The 19,546-nt window shown below is 45.4% G+C and overlaps 1 protein-coding gene across 2 annotated transcripts; it reads right to left on the bottom strand.

Annotated features, from left to right (window-relative positions):
- Positions 1-4,227: 4,227 nt before the first annotated feature.
- On the bottom strand, positions 4,228-19,074 carry NFIL3 (nuclear factor, interleukin 3 regulated). Of its 2 annotated transcripts, none has more exons than XM_047761129.1 (2): positions 19,014-19,074; positions 4,228-6,107 (listed from the first exon to the last, which is right to left on the bottom strand). In XM_047761129.1, the coding sequence occupies exon 2, from the start codon at positions 5,912-5,914 to the stop codon at positions 4,526-4,528; it is 1,389 nt and encodes a 462-aa protein (XP_047617085.1). In that variant the 5' UTR covers positions 5,915-6,107; positions 19,014-19,074; the 3' UTR covers positions 4,228-4,525. The 2 variants fall into 2 exon arrangements, with proteins under 2 accessions (XP_047617085.1, XP_047617086.1); XM_047761130.1 differs by lacking the exon at positions 19,014-19,074 and adding an exon at positions 18,334-18,471.
- Between the last annotated feature and the right edge of the window lie 472 nt (positions 19,075-19,546).

Consider the following 19,546-nt stretch of genomic DNA (forward strand, 5'->3'; position numbering starts at 1 on the left):
ACGCTTAAATTGCACTTTTTGTGTGTGTATGTTTTTTTAGGTCCACACCCACAGCATATGGAGGTTCCCAGGCTAGAGGTCCAATCAGACCTGTAGTTCGCCGGCCTACACCACAGCCACAATGACGCCAGATCTGAGCCTTGTCTGCGACCTATACCACGGCTCACAGCAACGCTGGATTCTTAATCCTCTTAGCAAGGTCAGGGATCGAACCTGCGTCCTCATGGTTACCAGTCAGATTTGTTTCCACTGAGCCATGACGGGAACTCCCTTAAATTGCACTTGTAATAACTGGCAGAAGAAAGGTTCTTAGAGCTTGGACCCCTTCTTAGATTCTTCTTTCCTGCAGAGACGAGACACTCTCCAGTCTCCTCTCCCTTGACTTTATCAGGGGAAAGCTAAAGTATCAGGCTATCCTGGTCCCGTGGGGCCTGGGTTCTGGCTGCTGTGAGTTTTTTTGGCAAAGTAACCTCTCCAAGTCTCAGTGTAAGTGGGCACAGTAATAAAACAGTAATGATGAGATGTGGTTGGACACAGGAGGAATGTGCTGCTAGGTGGGCTCCTACCAGAGGACACGTGCTTATTTTACATGTTGGCTCTGGGACACTGCCTGTCTCTCTGAATCCACCCCACCACACACACTCCTGCTCACCTCATCCTGGCAGGCAGAGGGGAGACTCAGCGGTTTCTGCTGCAGTGTCCCCATCTGCTATGCCTGGTGACTGAGGTGGGGGCCCTCTGTGTTTTTCTGACTGTAGCTTCTTGACTGCCTGGTAGCCATCTTTCTAGGATTTCCTAAGAACTTTGGTGCTCCAAGGCTTTCTTTTTTTTTTTTTTTTTTTTTTTTTTGCTTTTTAGGGCTGCATCTGCGACATATGGAGGTTCCCAGGTTAGGGGTCTAATCGGAGCTGAAGCTGCCAGCCTATGCCACAGCCACAGCCACATCAGATCTGAGGCGACTCTGAGACCTACACCACAGCTCACGGCAGTACTAATCCTTAACCCACTGAGCGAGGCCAGGCATCGAACCCTCAACCTCGTGGCTCCTAGTTGGATTTGTTTCCGCTGCGCCATGATGGGAAGCTCTCATCTTGTACTTTTTGAGTGCAGTTATAGACTTATTTGGGCTTTAAACATACATCATTTTTGAGAATTCTGTGTGTGGGATGGCGAGGTAGCGTTTCCTCAGTTGACAATCATGAAACAGAAGTATTAAACTGTAATTTGACTTTATCTTTCTTTGGTTCTTAGTAAGTTTGGAATTTACTCATCCTTTCTTTAATGAGTAACATTTTAAACATCATCCCAGTTATATCATATTTCTCTATCTACCTATCTGTCCATCCACCCATCCACACATCCTTGATATTTTAAGACAAAATGACTAAGGAAGAGGGTATCCAAATGTGAGATATTCACCACGGTAGCAAACACTGGCAATTATTGGCCTCAGGTGGGCAGGCTTTTGCTTCTGCACAGCAGTGTGTTTGCTTCTGCAATGCTCTGACACACACATGGTTCTTCCTGAAAACAACTCAAGATTTACCTCTTTGGGCCATTATCCACTCGTACCCTTCTATTAAGTACCACACAGTGTAAGTTTCATCGCTTTTGGGGACAATTTAATCAACAGTTTTAATATTTTCTCCAATTCCACGGCTGTGAAGTCTCCTTTCTCTGATGGGTTCCTTTCTTTCTTTCTTTCTTCCTTCCTTCCTTCCTTTCTTTCCTTTCCTTCCTTCATTTATTGCTTTTTAGGGCCACACCTGTGGCATATGGAAGTTCCCAGGCTAGGGGTTGAATTGGAGCTACAGCCACCAGCCTATGCCAAAGCAATGCGGGATCCTAGCTGAGTCTGTGACCTACACTACAGCTCAGGGCAACGCCAGATCTTTAACCCACTGAGTGAGACCAGGGATCGAACCCGCATCCTTATGGGAGGGTAGTCGGATTCTTTTCCCCTGTGCCACAACGGGAACTCCTGATGGGTTCCTTTAGAACATTTATGCCTGCATCTCTTGGCACATATGCACCTAGGTCAGCGGGACAGTTGTCTCTGTGTTTGGACACTGTGTTGACACAACCTGGCATTCCACTGGGCGTTGATTCACAGTAAGCTGGAGAGAGCTAAAGCTTTTTTGCCCTCCATGTATATGTTAGTGCTTTTTTTCCCAGTTGTGAACGTGGACAGCCTTTTGTTTTCCCGCTTAACACAGGATACTGGCTGTTCACTGTATCTCTGTTATGATCCACTGTTCTTAGATTCCCCACATCCATCTAGGCTGTGAAAGACTTTTGCATCCTGACTGCCATCCAATATTTTAGCTCCCTTCTGCTTTGTAACAGATGAGATGCCTTTGCCTCTGGGCTTCACCCAGTCACTAATTAGTGACTGAAGAGAGAAAGGCCAAGGGCCAAGACTGGCAGCACATTTCTCTAAAGAGTCAGGAGATTTCAGAGAGAGAACTGGTCACCGTGTCCAAAAGGACCAAGTGGATGACATGTGTGTGCATTCTAGCTTTCCCTTTCATTCGAAGGGTCCACTTTTTAAAATATAAAAGTGCAGGAAGTTTAATATATCAAAAATCAGGCTTTTATTCAAATCAGGCAATCAAAAAGGCTGGAGACCCCTAAAATGAGAAGTTATAATTGGGCTCTTTCCAGGTGCCACCACGAGATACAGGTAACAGAGTAAGTAAGGTTAAGTCATCCTGTGGTTTTTTGTTTGTTTTTCTGTTTTGTTTTGGTTTTTTTTTTTGTCTTTTCTAGGGCCGCTTCCCTCAGCATATGGAGGTTCCCAGGCCAGGGGTCGAATCAGAGCTGTAGCCACCAGCCTACGCCAGAGCCGCAACAACTTGGGATCCGAGCTGCGTCTGTGATCTACACCACAGCTCACAGCAACACCGGATCCTTAACCCACTGAGCAAGGCCAGGGATCGAACCCACAACCTCATGGTTCCTAGTCGGATTCGTTAACCACTGCGCCACAACGGGACTCCGTCCTACGTGTTTTATGAAGACTCAAGTCTGTTCCCCGCATACTCTCCCCACTCCCCTGTCTCACTTCTAGGATGAAAGAGAGATCAGTATGGAAAGAGACAGTTCTGGAGAGGGCTTTGGTGGGACTAGCTATGGAGAAAGTTGTGCTTGAATAACACCCATTCACCGACTCCACCCCACCCAGAATCCAGTCCCTCGCTGCAACAGAAGGCACATTAGATTGTCTTCTATCAGCAGTTACTGGCCTCAGGTGGGCAGGGCAGGCTGCTTTGCTTCTGCACTGCTCTGACACACACACACACACACACACACACACACACACGGTTCTTCTGAAAACAGCTCAAAACAACGTACTTTTATGGGGCAATTGAGGATATTGGACAAATGGTCAGTAATGATCTTGTCATCAGTTTACTTAGAATGATGCTTTCTCCTGGACTTCTCTATTATAAAGAGTTTCCAAACTGACGCTAGTATTTATAGTAATCGTTAAGGAATTGTAAAAAAAAACAAGTCATCACATATACTCAGACTGACCTTGGTGGAATGTGATAATTGATGTGCTCTTTGAAATTTGGGAAACCAAATAAAAACAGTATTTCACTAGCTGAATTCCCTAGACTGCTACATTCTAGATCTGTTAAGATTTACAAGAATATAAAAATGACTTCATCCATAACCTTTTATCCACTCTTTTAAAAGAAATAATAAAGTGGGTCAGTGACTCAACTGTCCACATCCATGTGTCACACTGGAGGACAGAGAGGCTGATACTAAACAACGTGGCTTTTTCTCTTAAACACAAAGGACAGAGAAAACCTTAAAGAAGAATAGATGGTGGGGAGTGATTTAGGAAATTAATTAATTCAAGCAAACTCATTCCCCACCCCCACCTCTGTCTCCCCCTTTGGAAGTCTTTCAAACTTGTCAGAGCCTGGGCCAAGCCACAATAAAAACACAAATCATGCATTGAACTTACATTTTGGTGTTCCTGATATCAATAGGAGAGAAGTCCCCCAAATAAGCAAAAGGCAGAGTATCTTTTTTTGTTTTGTTTTGTTCGTTATCAAGTCACATTTATTCAGCTTCTCTGTGGATTGGCATGGGGCTAAATGTCTACAGAGCATGTTAAACAGAGCCTCTTGCCCTCAATGCAGAGTATCTTAAAACCCACTTTTGCAACTGAAATTGCTCTTTCCCATCAAATTAAGTGCAACGGAGCAGTTCTGTGTTTGTCACCATTCCTTTATTGAAACTGGTAACTTACACACTTTATAAGAGAACAACAAAAATAATGTTCAATATATACAGTCTTTGCAATGGGCTATTTGACAATATACAAGGCAGAGTGATGACACAATCTAATGTTCGTAATAATTTGTGCACAAAAAGACACCCAACAGACAACAGGTAAAACATTACAGTGAAATGACCACAGGGCCAGTGAAAATTCAGCTCCATACAAAATGTACTCATCTATGGCAAATGCCATCTCTGAATGCCCAGAGCTTGTTCAGTAGTAATTTTACCCAGAGTCCGAGGCAGAGATTTGGTGTGTGGCTATAAGTCTTTTAAATGAGACCACTTCTGCAGATAAGTTTGCTATTCCCTGCTTCAAAAACAGATTCTCTGGGTCAGAAACTTTGTAACCATTGTCTTTTACCTCAACCACTCCAGTTTTGAAACTATTCTGAGTTTTGCCACTAAGTTCTTTTCGATGCCAGTGTTCGGATTTGAGAGACCAATCTTGAATGTTACTCACTTGCACCGAAAAGGGAGTGAGGGAAGAATGTACCAGATGGGAGGCATTATGCTTTTCGAGTTCGAAATGTCTCTTGGACGCCATGTCGACGGGCGAGGAGAGTTTTTGCGTGCCATCGAATTCGTGATCGAAGGCTTCCACTTTGATCTGCATGGCTTTGGCTTTAATCCGAAGCTTGTGTGGCAAGGCAGAGGAATTCACTTCCGGGACTTTAACCACGGTGGCGTGGACACGCTGAAGCTCGACGGGAGAGTGGATCGGGCCCTTAGGTACCTGCTGCTCATCTTCCCCATCAGATGACTTTCCTACTGTGCCGTCATCGGTCTCTGATGTTCTTGGCGAGTTACTGGAGGACCGGTTGACCTGCAGCAGAGGGGGTGAGTGTGAATAGCCAGGGAAAGAGTTCCCCATGTAGTTCGGATACACAGCCGCCCGACAGGTGCCCCGGTCGTCTCTCGGCTCCCTGGCATAGCTCTCCAGTTCCATGGGCTCTTGCTTGATGACCTGGAACTTGCTTTCAGGGCTTCTGCAGCCACCCTGCGCAGGGCCCTCCTGCGAATGTTCTAGCGAGGACACTTCGGAAACATCAGACAGAGAGCTCTGGGGAGAGTGTTTGATGACAGAGATGCAGCTGCTGGCCACCATGGAGGGCTCGGGCTCATCCACAAAGGCGCTCACGGTGGATTTGGAAGTCTGATAGTCTTGAAAGTACACGGCCGTCGAGTTACTGAGTTTCTGAATCTCCTGGGCGTAGGCTGTGGAGCTAATTAAACCAAACTTTAATTTTAGGGAAAGCAGTTCAGCTTTTAAAGTGGCATTTTCTTCCCCCAGGGCAATGAGTTTGTTCTCTAAAACCAGGTCATTCAGCCGACGCTTCTCACGGGACCTCTTGGCGGCTTCATTATTTTTCCGCCTCTTTTCCCAATACATGGCATCTTTCTTCTCGTCGGGAATGAATTCCCGTTTCCTCCGACACGCTGAAGATTTGTTTTTGCCCACACTTCCTTCGTTGAGAAGGAGCTCTTCGCCCGGCGTCAAGTCTTCGGAAACTTCGCTTAGGGCCGAATTAAGCACCATCATCTTGTCCATGCTGCTCCCGGCATCAAGAGACGCCTGCTCCTTCTTGATGCTCTGCATTTTTCTCAGCTGCATCAGAAACACACTTAGCCTCTATATGCGGTGCAGGAGAACAAATTATTGCCCCAGGATTCGCAGATGCTTTAAGAACTGTGGTTTAAAATCCATCCATATTCTTCCTTTTATGCTATTGCCCAGAATAAATCTCGCCAGCTCCTCTTGCTGAACGGAGGTAGATGGGGTCTTCTGCAACACATGAGATGGTCACCTGCAATAGATAAATGACAACAATAGTTACCTACCTGATAAATGTGTATTACCAGTTAGGTAGAGGAAACTACACGAGGCATGTTGGGTAGACGGGTCTGAACAAGACGTGCTGCTGTCCTTCTAAGAGTTTACAATCTTCAAAAAGAAAATAAGTACCCAAATACCTATACTGTAAAGTTGTAAAGGATGAATCTCCAGTGAGACCTGTCGGCAAAGTAAAATGTCCTCCAGGAGGGTGAGAGAAAAAAAAAAAAAAAAAATCTGCCCCAGGGAGAAACAGAGGAAGGCTGTGCTGCAGAAGATGAAATGGGGTGGGGCATGTGGGGACAGGACATTACAGGAAGGAAATGACAGATCGCCTCTGGTTGGTAAGTTTTTAAATAGTATTTGCATCTTGTGGTGCTTCTGAATACTTTCAGACAGCATTTCTGTCACTGCCAAGCAAACCCGCTCACTTCAGAAAAGGAACTTTCCCAAGTAAACTTCTCTAACATCAGTAAAAAATTCTGTAATTACATGGAATAAAAATGGAGCTGAATTTTTATTTCCACAGAAGCGAAAATAAAAGTCACACAAACAACCGAGCTGTAGTTGATTCATCTGACTCTTATGTGGACAACTTCTGCCCATCAAACCTCTGACTGGGCAGGCTATGCCATGGCCATGCTGCCAAGTGACTCAGCGTACCTCTTCTCAATAAAGCTACCTCTTTTGACACCTTTGTGCAATGAGGTTAGCAATGTTCTTTTCTCAGGTTCTTTTAAACTGATTTATCCAACATTCACTTAAGAGTGAAACATCCATAGTGCCCTTTTGGTCCTGGAAATTTTGTCATAGTGGGTCTCATATATATAGCAGCTTCAGACTAAAATAAACAATTACTATTCTAAGGGATTTTTTTTTTTTTTTAAGTACAGGGCCTTCTTGAAACTTAAAAATTATTTTAAACTGAGAAAATGTAATTATGGAAAGAATTTCTTTCCATTATACTAGTTAGTTTCAAACAAAATATAAAAACTCAAAAATAGAACCATCAACTAACTTCCCTTTCCACTGATGACATATTTATAATCTGAATTTGGCCTGACATGAGACGATAAATCTGTATTAGGTTCCAATAACAATCTTTTTGGGGCAGTTTTGGATCTGTGTTTCTGGACAAGGCTTCTCTGCCTAATTTTCCAGAAAGCAAAACTTTCACAAAGGAGATATGGTAAGTCAGCTGTTCATTCAGCATTGTCTGCACATACACTCGATCCTGCCCCATTCAAAAGATTTAATGTTTTTGTTTCATGTCACTCTTTCTTTCTTGCGCATAGTTTTATCATGACGAAGGCAATGAAGTTTTAACTTTATCAGCTGGAAAAGCCTGCCAGCTTCTTGTGTCTCTTCCAGAAGGAAAAGAAGGAATGATGTAATAATTTCAGGATCGTAAAGAATAAGGTTTTAATGCCATGTTTTTGTCCATCACACTGAGCCAATGGAAACAATGAGGTGCAACTTGGCAAAACTTGTGATTACAAAGCTTCTGTTTGTTTTTCATACTACAGCTTTAATGGGAAATGAAGGCAAAGAATCTGCCACAGCAGGCAGTGATGGTGTAGAAAGGGGATCTTTCTACTTATCGCTTAGTAAAACAATACTGCTTCCTTTAATTCCACTTAGGTTTCTTGTGCTGACATGAAAACCCCTTTCCCCTCTACATACTGGGTGGATTCTTTCCTCCTGTTAAGAATTAGTATTCCCTGATTCAGTTAAATCCTCCCCCTCCCCCCAAAGTCAAATGAATGTTGAAGCAAAGGGTCAAAATTCCAGCTCCAGGAGGACAATTACATTGTTCTTTTCCAGGGTGCCTTTCAAATCTCCACTGTGTCTTTAGGGACTGGTTTTTAAAACACCATGTAGTTCCCTGCACACTGTTATTCTGAGTATTTTCTCTACTGGAGAACCTTTCTCTTCTGTGCATTTTTAACTTTGTCTCTCCCTTGGAAAAAATATTACACTCCTTTTACATTTCATTTTGGCTATGAGTTTTGGGATTTTGGGGGGTTTGTTTGTTTTTGCTTTTTAGGGCTTGCAGGTGCGGTATATGGAAGTTCCCAGGCTAAGGGGTCAGAGCTGCAGCTGTCAGCCTATGTCACAGCCACAGCAACACGGGATCAGAGGCCCCTCTGTGGCCTACACCACAGCTCATGGCAACGCTGGAGACTTAAACCATTGAGTGAGGCCAGGGATCAAACCCGCATTCTCATGGATACTAACTGGCTTTGTCCTCACTGAGCCACAACAGGATTTCCCTGCCTTTGAGTTTTTAAAGTTATAAAACCTTTTGAAATGCCCCACTCTTCAATCTGTATTAGCTACTCTTCCTAAACTTTTCATTCCTTCTTTCATATCCATTTTCATCATTTCAAACCTACATCGAGTGACTCGAGACACTTTTCAACCTCCTGATTCAAAGGTGCGTGCTGAGTCTGGTGTGAGCAGGGGGGCAGGCAGACCTCACCATATAGCACAGAGAAAACAATCCTACTTTCATTCAATAAAAATATCCCACGTGTCTTAAAATTGCTTAACCCCTTTCTTCTAGATGTCCGAGTACTAATATGCCTACTTTGTTATCTCTCTCTCTATATATATATATCTTTATATCTGCTGGTATACACAAAACCTGCAAACCAAAACCAAAACAAAAACAAACAAACAAAAAACCTCCTTTCTTTTCAGTTAATTCTATTTGAATTTCACTACATGTACTAGAATCTGGATTCTTGCCTCATCTGTACATATTGACCATCTCTGACTCAATCAGCAAACTACCAGATACTACATTAGGATAGTCTCCGTGATATTATTTATCAAACAACCTTGCTGTGTGGAAAAGTGCTTATCAGCAGTGTGAGAAAATGTAAAGAGAGGTGCTGATTTTGTAAGATATGTATCTTCTTACGTGTTTGTTTTCTATGTCCAGCTAGGCTACAGATTTGTTCAGGGCATAAATTAATATATTTGTATCCTAGCAACCAACTGAACATATTAGGTGCTTGACATCTGATTGACAGTCCCTCATCTGCCTTATATAAGAGAGTTTGGTAACCAAAAACATTTTGCTGATATATTCTTTTTTTTTTAATTTTAAATTAAGGTATAGTGGATTTACAATGTTGTGTCACTTTCTGCTGCACAGCAAAATGACCCAGTCATACATATATAGTTTTTTTTTTCATATTATCTTCCATCATGTTCCATCACAAGGGACTAGATACAGTTTCCTGTGCTGTTCAGTAGGACCTCATTGCTTATCCACTGTAAGTGCAATAGCCTGCATCTACTAACCCCAAACTCCCAGTCCATCCCACTCTCTCCCCCTCCCCCTTGGCAACCACAAGTCTGTTCTCCCTGTCTGTTCTTTTGAATTTAACATTGTTACGTACATTCTAAAAAAGATATTTCACTTATTAACAGAGAAATCCTCTGATTCCTTACATGACTTGTTCAACACATATGGAGCACCTACTGTATATCTGGCACTGAGCCGGACTGGGGGCGCCTAAAGAGGGAGAGAAAACTCAAACTCCCAAGAATCAAGGGACCCCTCAGTCTTGGTGGGAGACAGGCTCTTGAACACAGCATACATCCAGGGGTGTGCTGCTAACATGGGGTGGGGGTTCACATTCTGCATGGTTTCTCACTATGCTGTTTTTTTCTTGGGATGGTGATCATAACAAAATAATCACAACAGGTGCCATTTACCGAGCACTGACAATGCGACAGGCACGGTGAGCCCGGCCTGTCATTATTTCACTGCCCTCGTAATTAATAAGCACTTTCAGGTTTCAGGCTCAGAGAAGTTAAGCAACTTGCCCAGTGTCACACAACTAGTTAAGTGGCAGCACTAAGATTCCAGCCCAGCCCTGACCCTGATGCCATTTCTCTAATAGCACCCACTCCTACCCTGGCAGAGGGCTGTCCTGTGTGTATCTCTGCAATGCAGCTCATTTCCATTCATGTCCTCTCTGTGACTCTCTCGTTTCGGAGTAATATATACCCATTTACTAAGTTACTTTGGGTGCGGGAAAGCACTATGAGATGCTGCCAGGACTTCTTTAGGACAACAAAGGCACTCCTTGGAACTTTTCTCCAGCTTCCTCAGAGTTGATCTATATTCTCAAAGTATCGAATGAGCAGAGAAAACATTCTAAATTTTCATACCTCTGCTAACGTTTCAATCTCTTGGCAATCCTATAGGTTAAAATAGAGGAAAAGAGAATGACAGCTATTGGCATCGTCATCTGTGAGTTTTCTGTAAGGAACCAAAATGTATCCATTTTCAATGTGGGGGTGGAGCTGTTCAAACATGGACTGAGCGACTTTCCCAAGATTATGAAACCCTAGACAGCGGAGACGGTGAGGGCAGGAAAATCTGTCCATGCCCTCCAATAATAAATTTAAATGAAAGGGAATGCAAACGTGGTTTGGAACGCCTTCCCAAGACATCAGTACTTATGTTCAATTAATGACTTTATTTCAGATTCCAATGTTTTCCCTTATGATTAATTCAACAGTCATTCCAGCTCTGCCTCATGTTTTCAGATCACTACCAAGCTAGCTGAGTTACATCAGTCACCGCTAGTTTCCTTTTCTGGTGAGTAACTGACACGAAATGCCAATTCTATGATGCTGGTGTGTTCAGCCTGATCAGCCTCATTACATCCATTAGATAATACGGCTGCTTCTTAAAAATACAAATAAAAAGAGAAATTTAAGAGCAGGAGTCATCACATTCCAATGACCTATTTTCCCATACCTAACGCGGACGTGCCGTCGCTAATTAATGCCTTTTCATGGTACATCATGCTATTTCTACAGGCAGGAGTTATGTTTCGTAAGCCTAGATTTTAAAGTCTGTTTAGGTCAGATAATGTAAATATTGTTTTTAATTAAGATTAAATTTGGCTTAGAAAATTCTCTAGGAGAATGAAGCCTTACAACACAAATTCTAGATCCAAATTCCCCTTGAGGAGGGAGGTCAGTATTTTTGTGAACAATGAGACCTGTATCTTCCCTGGCCTCCAACTCATTTCTCAGAAAAATACTGGTTGACAAATCAAACTTGTTACAAACAAGAAAAGAAAAAGCATTTTGTTTCAACATCTAGGGTCTTACCAATAGTTGAGACATTAAAATCTACCATGAGAAAATTTCATTATTATCTCTTTAAAGGGGAAGTCTTATTGCAAATTGCTCCTATTACATACTTTGATTTTTTAAATTCTGTCAATACAAGATGAAATACCATTCGATGTGCCTAATGATTTGGAAATATTTTGGTTGAGCCACCTCATTTTTTTCTCCACTCTCTGAATGTACTATTTACACCCTCAGAGGTATAGTGTACCTTTAAAGAAAAAAAACAAAAAATTCCTTTATGTTAAACTACAGACCATCTCTCTACTAAGAAGCCGGTTGCTTATTTTTGAGATAAACGCCATTTTAGTGGAAAAAAAAAAAGTTAATGAATCAATTCACAGTTCTTTAGTAATATTAGCAATACGTTAACCTACATTTTCTTCCTGTGGGTAAAATCCATGTCATGGTTGTTTCAATAAAAACGCTTTACTTCTTTTCATGGATGAAAACAAACTCGGGGTGAGGGAGGGCAGTAATAAGGGATGAAAAAAGATCCAGAAACACTGAGGTTGTATGATAATTTTCCAATCAGGCTGACATATAAAAGGCTTTTTAAATTAAGAAAACGATGTTAAACCTCTGTGCGTGCCAGTGAAATGCCCCCCATTAATACTATAATTCTGTCTCTAGTAACACAGATGTTAACCCTGAAATCGAGAGAGATGCATACGTGATCAAACTCTAACACACACATAAACAGGCTTTCACACTTCCCAAAATCTATCCTATCATAGCAGTATACTGACCTACTTTCTCTATTCAGTACTCTGTCACTAAATGTGTCAAAACCAGAGCGAGTTTATGATAAATGAAAATACTTCAAGTTTCTTGATCTCTCATCCTTAGCAAAGGACCACCTGAAAATTAGATTTAAACTTCATAAATACAATGCCAATACTGCCTTTTATGATTTTATAGCCTTGACATAATTTAAGAAATCGAAACATGAGAGTATATATACCTTGACGCTCTTTTATAAAAAGAGGGCGCTCTTTGCAACCTCTCAATGAAAACATTCTCAAGTCTGCTCAGGGGAAGTGCAAAGATGCTAACACCTCCAAACAACTTCAAGGTTTGAAGGAGGGGAACAGGGAAGGTGGGGGGGGGCGGTGATTAAATACTAATGCGTTAAGAAAAAAATCTGCAGTCCCTTCAAAATGGGGATCATTCGTTTTCTTGAAACTTTCAAAAAGAGAATTTATTGGTCTGCTAACTAATGTGAAATCTTAAGGGACACTAATAATCATGAAATAACCCAGTTATAGGAAATTCTGCAACAGGTAAGTAATACTAGAACACATGCAACATGAGGTGATGACTCAAAAGAGGGGTGTGTGCAGGCGCTGGGTAGGGAACGGGCAAGTTTTTAAGTATTCCTACTGATACTGAAGAATCATTCCAATTTTCCTCAGCCTGACTTTTTAATTTCTTGTTCACTTTCCTTCCCAGTGGGCACATGGTTACAAATGTCATTTTCTTTACTCTGTGCCTCATGAATAGAACAGATTATTTTATTTTATTTTTTTGTCTTTTTGTCTTTTTAAGGCTGCACCCGAGGCATATGGAGGTTCCCAGGCTAGGGGTCAAATTGGAGCTGCAGCCACGGGCCTACACCACAGCCACAGCAAAGCAGGATCAGAGCCACGTCTGCGACCTACACCACAGCTCACGGCAACACTGTATCCTTAATCCACTGAGCAAGGCCAGGGATCGAACCCAAAACCTCATGGTTCCTAGTCGGATTTGTTAACCACTGAGCCACGACAGGAACTCCATAGAACAGATTATTTTAAACGTTTATTTTTTAGTGTTTACTTGAAGGCTACTTCATTCCAGTTTAAGATCCCTAGAAAGTTAATTAATAAAAGACACCATGTTCTGGTAACTAAAAGGCTTATTTATACACATCATTCTGCTTCTAATGAAACCGAGTCCTCAAAGCACAGATGATTACGAAAGGCAACTAGAAAATCCCTACTAAACTTTCTTATCATAAAAACAAGCTTATTCTAATTAAAACCATATGAGAAATGGCATTTTTTTTTTAACTACAGGAAAGTTATTTGTAATGAAATTTGAGAGATAATTGGGGGTGGTGGTAATACTAATTCATTTTGAAACTGAAAAACTCTTATGTAATGTCTGTGATCAAAGGTCAGCCTCTTTCGACATTCTCATACAAGTCCAATCTGGATAAAAATCAACTCAAATATAATCTAGAAAAATAACAGGATATCAAACAATGTGTTAACCCTGTGAAAGACAGGCATACCTTACAAAAACAAGAAATGGATATTAAAGGAAACTTCAATTACATTGTTTCTGTCTTATTTTGAATTGAATCCCAAGCGTGCTCTCATTCCTTAATACAAATTAAAAATAAACAACTTCGAACAACATCAATGCCATCTGGATTACAATGGAAATAATGAAGTATGTGTGATTTTACTCGGGTAAAAATAAGCCGAGGCAACATGACTGCACCTTTTCCATTCCATGCTGCAATCACACTCACGTCTCGGAACTGACTCTATGGACCAAAGCAAGGTCAACTAGAAATATCCACTCAGCTGGTGAGTCAGGCACATTGCTCAACATGGGAAAGGGCCCGAACAAAGGGTTTTAATTTTCAGGTCGTTGCATCATAGTGATGTTATAATTGCACTTCGCAAAGATAAGTCTTTAACACAGAAAGGAAATTGTTTCAAAAACTTGCTTGCACTCATACTCAGGGAAGGGACAGAGACAGAAGGTCCCCACCCGCTACCCCCCAACCCATTTTCAGGAGCCTAGGCTGCTAATCAATTTCTTAGCCTCCAATTCCTTATGGGTAAAATGGGGATGATAATAGAACAGTGAACACACTGCCTGGCACATGCAAGGTACATGCTGAATAAATATTAGCTCTTAATCTCATTGCTGAAGAAGGAGTAGCATCAAGGCAACAATGATTAGTTCTAGGCCTCTCATGATTCTTAGTGAAGCACCATTCTATGCTGCAAGTCTAAGGGTAAACCAAATGGAATTTACTCTGTGTTAGCCAAAAGGGCCAACCATCAGCAGTTTCATGGGATACATCCTAAGTTTTCTTTTGTTTTTCTTTTCTTTGTCTGTTTTAGGGCCACACCTGAAGCATATGGAAGTTCCCTGGATAGGGGTTGAATTGGTGCTACAGCTGCCAGCCACAGCCACTGCCACAGCAATGCTGGATCCTTAATCCACTGAGCAAGACTAGGGATCAAACCTGCATTCTCATGGATACCAGGTGGGTTCGTTACTGCTGAACCATGATGGGAACGCCACATCCTAGGTTTCTGATCGTAGCACAGGCTGCATACACAGAGAGCCTCATTTGTGAGGTCCAACCAGCCTCTGATCTCAGAAGAGAATTTTAGATGCAGAGATTATCCAGGCCCAGAAAAGCCATCACAGAGAGTCAAGGGGACAGGAAAAAGGCAGCTGTTCTGACCCTTGTTATACCATTCCTGCCACCATCAACTCATCTCTCTCTGTTTCTTTAAACAGTTCCCCAAAACATTAATCCAACAACTTGGGCAGTTTGAGGTTCTGCAATCCTGCCAAGGATTCTCTTCAAACTAAAATTACTATTGAACATGATGGCCAATAGTTTTGAGGGGAAAAAATTAATCATTATTGGACCAAAAAGTACAGTATTTCAAGAAGAATCTTTAACTATAGGCTTACTTGAAACTTCAATCCTATTACTGAAGAGACTTGGAGAAAAAAATCAAGGTGAATATCTTTTAACATATACATCTATGTTTCTAGACACTTAGGCAGGAAGCATTACTGAACTCCTCGCAGCTGCCCAGAAGCAGGTTTTATTTACTCAGTTTACCCTGGAGGCCTATAGAAATCAGAGCAATCCCCAGATCACGAGCTGGGGCCTGGGACCCAGCTCTTCTGGGTCCAGAGCCTGTGCACTGGTTCTTAACTACTAACTGCCCTGAAACCATTCGAGACAGGGGTGTAGGAGATAACCCCAGAGAAGCCAACTTTTCAACAAAGCCCTTTGCGCTGACGCCCTTTCGGAGAACGTTTGCAACGTTGCCCTGAATGTACTTGGATCTACTGCAAGAGCAAAATCTCAGAAGACCTACGGACAAGATGAAAGCACTGTAGTCTTAAAACAGGACAGGACAGCAGCATCCACACAAGTGCTTTGATTTTTTCAAAATTTTGAATTTGGGGGATTTGAGTTCTCTCTCCCCTAGCTTTTGGCCACATAAACTAGGTTTCAAAAAAAAAAAAAAAAAAAAAAGTCCACCCGTCTGGCTACAGTCAAGTTGGGGCCCTTGGCGTCACCATCAATGCTGGAGCACCCCTCCCCCCAGTTTTTGAGGTGTCTCGACATTTAGCGGTTTGCTTAGGTCTTTTCCACTTCACGAAATCAGAAGCGCTCCGCTCCGACATGCAATGAATCCTTCTTGAACAAAGGTGTCTGCGGTGCTCAGAAGCTCAGCGCGCAAAAGGCAACGCAGGACCCCGGAGCTGCCCGATGGAGCGCGGGCGGCGGAGAGGTGCTCAGGGCGCCCGACTGAAACCTCCCCGCACGGCCTCACCCTGTGTCCATTCCGTCCCTCCAGCTCCAGGCTCCTCCAGCCTAAGCAGACCCAAAACGCAGCGCACTCCGGGCCTCAGGGCTGGCCCTGCAGGGCCCCCCCCCTCCCTCCACCCCCGCCGAGCCTCCGCAGGACCCGCCCCCCGCTGGGTGGGCGGCGCAGCAGGGCCTCGGCGCCGCCAGGACCCCCGCGCCAGAACAAAGGAATGTGGGGAGGGGGCAAGGAGGAGTGCAGGCCGCCGTTAAACCCCCGTCTAAGCGCCGCCCAAGGACGCTCCCGGGTGCGGACTGAGGTCCCCCGCCACCCCTACACACCCTCCCCCCAAAGACCCCCAAGGGGCCGCAGGAGGGAGGGGCGCGCGGGGAGGCAAAAGAGCCACACTGAGGTGGCGGTCGGAAGGTGGCGCTACGCGGCCCCCTGCAGACCCAGGGCTCCCAGCCCGAGCTCCAAAGTAGGTCGGGGTCTGACATTGGGGCGGGGGGGGGGGGGGCCGGCCTGGAGCTTCTTGGAAAGCGACTTCAATTACTTGAGGTAATAAAATTTGTTCCAGAGATGAATCTGTAATAGATTTGGAATTTCCCCTTCTCCTCTTCCCTCCCCCACCAAAGCCCCCCACAACCCTGCGGTTTAATTATTTGAATGTTACATGAAGGGAAAATAAATCTGATAAATACACACCATCATAGACATATATTCACAATACTTTATATGAGTCAAGGAAGAAATTTAAAATCTGGGTACATTATATATTAATGTGATGCTCGCATGAATAAAACTAGGGCATTCCCACAAGAACACAATCTACTAACCTATATCTGCTTCCCATAAATCATATCTGGTCTGGAGGGAAAAAAATCCGATCTGAAATAAATACCGTGACCTCATTCGCTGTTGTTATTTACAAAAGCCAAGACCAGAAGATGACACTCGGCCATCCCTTGCTGTTCTCAGGGAACAGCACTTTCCTAAAGTGTCCTTTAAAAAGATAAATGAGAGTCAGCATCCAGCAAATCACTGGGCTCTGCGAAATGCCGTCCTAAAAATACAATCTTATCAAAGGTCTCGGAAGGCTTGGAGTTAAAACTACAGCAAATGGCCTTGAACTTGTATTTGCACACAGCCCTGGAGAAAACACCAGAAATAGCGCTGTGAGGCCACAATTGTTAAAATGTGATAGTTGGGGCTAAATTTAGAATAACACACATTTCATTTAGAGCAAAAGACACATTCGGCAGTCTGAGCATACTCAATGCTTACCCAGTTGTCTACTTTCCGGTTTAAAATATCCTTAAAAAAAAATAAAACTGTTACAGTGACATTTTAAAGGCTGAGATTGTCCTACTTTCTTTGTAGCAAGATTTTAAAATCACGTAATTAGCTCCCTCTTCCTATGCTCAGTGCCAGCAAATTCGTCAGTTACATAATGCAACATTTCCAGGAAACTATTATGTGATCTGTCTTGCCGTGTCTGAAAAAGCAATGACAATTAAGGCAAGAAAAAGGGCTGATCGAAAGGAATGAATTAACATTAGGAAGGTGGGGAGGTGAACGTCACAATGGTTCGTCTCAGATTTAAAAATAATAGCTTAGAACACCTAAGGGACGAGCCCGGGCAGTATCCAAGATCAGAATACAACCAGAGGAATTCTTTCTTTCATGTTTTGTAGGAGTGTTTAAAAATACATCTTTTTAATTGGGAACGTAGTATACAGGTAAATAACGATCTGATATCCAATGCTGCGCTAAAATTACCAAATCATTGCACACGTACGCGCACATTCCCACATCAGCCCGTAATCCTTGCCAGTATTTCACGGTGGGCAGATTATGCAATGTATGCAAGGACAAATCCCACAACCTCCCCGAGCGCTGGTAAAACACGCTGACGACAAACAGGGTGGAAAACGTCTGTGCAGACTCAGCCCCGGACACAAACAAACGCAGCGCAGGCATTCTCCGAATGCCGTCACCGTTCACGCTACCAATGCTCTTTCTCAACGAGAAAATCAAGACTATTGCCCATTAGTCAGCCCCCCTCCTCTCCTCCGCCGCCAGCCCCGCAGAAGGCACGAGAAAGGAAAGAGCGCTGCCCCTCCCCAGGAGATGGCTCAGCCTCCCCGGCGCTCTTCTCTACCAAAACATCAATTTTCCTGAAATCAGGAGACATTATGCAACAGTGGCGGGGGGAGCGCAAGCCAGCTCGGACTACGTGCCGGCGCGAGGGCGCTGCAATCAAAGCAGCCACCTTAAGGTGGCGAGTCCCCTCCTGACAAGGCAGCAAAAGTTTATGTAATGAATGCCCCGCGCACACTCGCAGCCGCCGGCCAGTCCCGCGCACAGCCCGGCCCCGCGCGCAGCCCAGCCCGCGCCCAGTGCCCGCCGGCCGCGCGCCCCAGGAGCGGGCGGGGAACGGGGCACCGGGCCCGGGCAGGCGGTGGGCGGAGCGCTTACCGTGTTCCTGCTCTCGGGCCGGCGAGCCGGGGCGACAGGGAGAAAGAGCAGGGAGTCGGGAGCCGAGCTGGAGGCGCTCAGGGATCCGGGTCCGGCCAGGCCTCTGGGACGGCAGGAGCGGCGAGGGCGCGGCGCGGGAGGCGGGCGGCGCGCCGGGTCCGCGGGCGCCGTGGCCGCGCCGGGAGATGTGTGTTAGTAGGTCAGTTCCGAGCGCGGCGCTACGTCGCCGCCCGCCAGCCTAGCCGTGACGGGCGGCCGCGGCCCCAATCGCTGTGCCCGCACCCGCCCCCAGCCCACCGCCAATGGCCGCAGCCGGCGGGGGCGGGCTCTCAAAGGCCCCGCCCCCGCCCCCGCCCCCGCCCGGGCCCCCTCCCGGCAGCGCCACCAGCAAGCAGCCCGCGTCCCTTCCCGGCCGCGGCTACTGCCACCGCCCGAGCGCCTGGAGGACCCGCGCCCAGCGCCTGGAGGACCCGCGCCCCGCTCCAGGGCTGCACAACGGCCAGCGTGGCCACCTCGACCGGGGCAAGCCTGAGGAGGGGCCCGAGACCCCCTACCTTGCCGTCCCTCTCCCCTCACCATTGCCTTCACCCTCTCGGTCACCGAGGTACCTAAGCCCAGCGACCCTCGCTCACTCGCAGAGGCGCGTTTTGTTTCCCCGAGCGCGCAGCGAGCCAGGCTACCTGTTGCCGACCGAGTACCAGGCGGAGGGCTGGAGGCTGCCTCGGCCCGGGCGTGGCAGGGACCTCCGCCTTCCCCTCTCTAAACGCCGAGAGGACCCCTCCTCCTGGGGGTGGGCGAGAGAGGAGACCGAGGGTGAGCGCAGGCGAGCGGCCAGAACTCAGGGCCGGCCGCAGAGGGGAGGGAGACGGGTGGCGGTTCCGAGCCCGGCGGTGCTGCGTTGGCAGCGATTACAATGCCCCGCGCGTCTCCCTTGGGAGCGCGACGGCCGGGAGCGCGGGGGGTGGGGGGGTGGGGAGAAAGCGCAACGCACGAACACCGCCCCCTACACAATTAGGGCGAAGATGACGGCTGCAAAGTTGTTGCGTAACACGACTGGGAAACGAAGCTGGCCAAGGTCCATCTGCCCCCTCCCCCGGCCATGCCGAGAGTGGCCGCCCGGAGTGCGGGTCCGCGGGCCGGGTGCGCCCATCCTGTACGCTCGCTGGTGTTTGCTGCTGGCGCTTGAGACAGAGGTTCAGAGTCTCTTGATCTT

This window comes from Phacochoerus africanus, chromosome 15 (assembly GCF_016906955.1).
Source record: "Phacochoerus africanus isolate WHEZ1 chromosome 15, ROS_Pafr_v1, whole genome shotgun sequence".
Lineage (NCBI taxonomy): Eukaryota > Metazoa > Chordata > Mammalia > Artiodactyla > Suidae > Phacochoerus > Phacochoerus africanus.

What these genes read in the sequence shown, in the direction of transcription:
- NFIL3 (XM_047761129.1), bottom strand. Translation starts at nt 5,914, where the DNA reads ATGCAGCTGAGAAAAATGCAGAGCATCAAGAAGGAGCAGGCGTCTCTT.